This window comes from Eptatretus burgeri, chromosome 4 (assembly GCF_056783735.1).
Source record: "Eptatretus burgeri isolate ZD-2024b chromosome 4, Ebu_testis_v1, whole genome shotgun sequence".
Classification (NCBI taxonomy): domain Eukaryota; kingdom Metazoa; phylum Chordata; class Myxini; order Myxiniformes; family Myxinidae; genus Eptatretus; species Eptatretus burgeri.
In genome coordinates this window covers 88145287-88147786 of record NC_140964.1, presented here as the reverse complement: position 1 = coordinate 88147786, position 2500 = coordinate 88145287, and the positions used below count along the sequence as shown (strand labels likewise).

The 2500-nt window shown below is 42.7% G+C and overlaps 1 protein-coding gene across 6 annotated transcripts in view; it reads right to left on the bottom strand.

The window, feature by feature from the left end:
- Nucleotides 1–2500, bottom strand: part of RBM19 (RNA binding motif protein 19) — a 208147-nt gene that overhangs the window by 104165 nt on the left and 101482 nt on the right. For all 6 annotated transcript variants that reach the window (XR_015057631.1, XR_015057632.1, XR_015057633.1 and 3 more), the window contains one exon: nucleotides 1–42. This exon is cut by the window's left edge and continues 69 nt beyond it. Coding sequence is in view for 3 of the 6 variants with exons in the window: in XM_085879249.1 (XP_085735375.1) it covers nucleotides 1–42 (42 nt within the window). In the remaining 3 variants the exon portion in view is untranslated. The remainder of the gene's footprint in view (nucleotides 43–2500) is intronic.

Below are 2500 nucleotides of genomic sequence, written 5' to 3'. Positions count from 1 at the left end.
CTCTCCGAGGGCCAAGCGCACTGCAATGCTGCCGTGACCGTCCTGGAGAAAAGAAAAAAAAAATCGCAAAAGAGTCGTTAGCCATAGCTATTATGCAAAGGTGTGCTAAATATGAAAGCAAACAGAGTCCAAACTTAAAGAAAACCTTTAATTTGCTGGAATGAATGAAGTTTAGCAAGAATCAAGTGGTGTTCCACAAAAAAACACCTCTCTACAAAGTGATAAACAAGTGCAAACCTAGTAGAACTAATGCGATTAAGATTAATTAACAAACACCACAGTGCAAGGAAGAACATGGCCATCCATGATGTCCAAGCATTCAAAACTGTTTTCTCTCGTGGAACACAATGGAATGATACTTTTGCTACCATGATAATTGGAGCTCTACCCAGGATAACCAAATCACTGCTTCATTGGATTTTTACCAAAACTGATGAAGCTCATCCCTTGAAAGGGAAAAAAGATTTTGAGCAACGAATCAATTGGCAACCAGCTGCATCAGAATTGGAATTGAACCGAAGATGTTACTCCATTTGCATTTTAGAACACAATTGCTCAAAGTACAAAAAAAGCCGCATGTTTTAATATGTACACGAGGAACCAACAAAAGACTGCCAAAAATAAAAGCAAAGAAAACTAGAAAACATCTGAAAATGCAAAGCCCGTCTGTGTCGCTTTGAACAAACTAAACTTGACAAAAATGGCAGTTTAAAAAACAAAAAATTGTACTTTTTATTTATTTGTGTTCTCAATCATCTCATAATAAAGAATTGTTGAAGATAAAAGAAAAAAAAACAGCCTTTTTGTAGTCATTTTTCCCTGCTGAGCAGGGGTTAACTTTTTGCGGGCTCCATGCAATCATGGTTCCCTTCTTAAGGTAATGTTTTTTTTAATGGCCGGATGCCCTTCCTGACACCAACCCTGGTCGCCTCTTACGACACACAGGGATATGCTACACCTATTCTATCCGGGACACACACCGGGACCAGTACACACTGGTACTCATTTTGTCGACCTCGGAAGGATGACAGGCTGAGTCAACCCCTGGTGTTAATTTAGTGGTAAACGGGGTTCAAACTCAGGACCCGAGGATCCCAAGCCAGCCACCCTAACCACTAAGCCAACACCAGGCTTTTGGAGATTTCATGAAAAAAAGCTCAACTGATAAAAATGTTACGACCAAGACATACACACTGAATCTTAATGATAAACAAGGATTTCAATAAAAACATTTATGGCATTTATTTACTCGCAAATACCACCTGTTGCTTCGCTGACAGGAATACGAAAGCGGAGAGAGAAAAAAAGCAAAGGGAAAAGGGAGAGAGGGGTGGGAGAGAGAGAGAGTGGGGAGAGTGAAGAGGTGGAGGGGAAAGGAGAGGAGGGAGGGGGAGCGAGGAGGGGTGGATGAGCGAGGAGGGGTCGCGGAGCAAGGAGGGGTGGAGGAGCAAGGAGGGGTGGAGGAGCAAGGAGGGGTGGAGGAGCAAGGAGGAGTGGTGGAGCAAGGAGGAGTGGCGGAGCAAGGAGGAGTGGCGGAGCAAGGAGTGGCGGAGCAAGGAAAGGTGGAGGAAGGGAAGGCAAACGTGTGGTGGAGCGTTAATGACGATTCATACAGTCTCATCAAAATGATTCTGCATAGAATAACAGTGAATATGGAAACAAAATAATGTCTGAAATCCATTTTCTACCGGTCATACTATAAATACAGCCTGGAGACAAACATTGCCCAGACACCTCCAGAGACAAACAAACATCGCCCAGACACCTCCAGAGACAAACAAACAAACATCGCCCAAACACCTCCAGAGAAATAAACATCGCCCGGACGCCTCCAGAGACAAACATATTTTAGGCTACTCAAGCATATTTAAAGAAAAAAGAAAAAGAGCAATTCGACATTTCAGACCCTCACCAGGAAAAAAAAAACAAGTAAACAGCAAAGATGGTGTCAACAGGAGGAACCTGGATAGGATTTACATTTCAGCTGCTACTTCTCTGCCCTCAAACCCATCCATGCACAGCCAAGCGAGCATTATTCAAAAAAAAAATATCGCTGCCAGACTATGCCTCCGATGAAGTTGAAATTCAAAACATATATTCCCCATCACTACTAGATCATAATGGTAAAGTTTCACGTCGATTGATGAAGTGGTTCAAGATAAATAATTTTTTTTAAGCTTCTCGCTCAATCCAATATGGCTGTCAGATCATGTGACATCAATTATTGTGAATACTCTGGTATCCCCAAGGGCTGGGGAACATTAGTGTGAAGTTCCCCCTCGATCTATCTCGCTGTTGTGGAGAAGATTTTTATCGGTTTTAGGGTAAATCCAATATGGCTGCCAAACCATGTGACCTACAACGTCATGTGTGTGCCTCTGGCATCAGCCTATTAGCCAGTGCAACTGCAATTATCCAAGCAACATAACCACGATGTATTATATACTATCAAATACCATCCCATCCGTTGCTTCGCTGACGAGCATACTGGAAGGGAAGA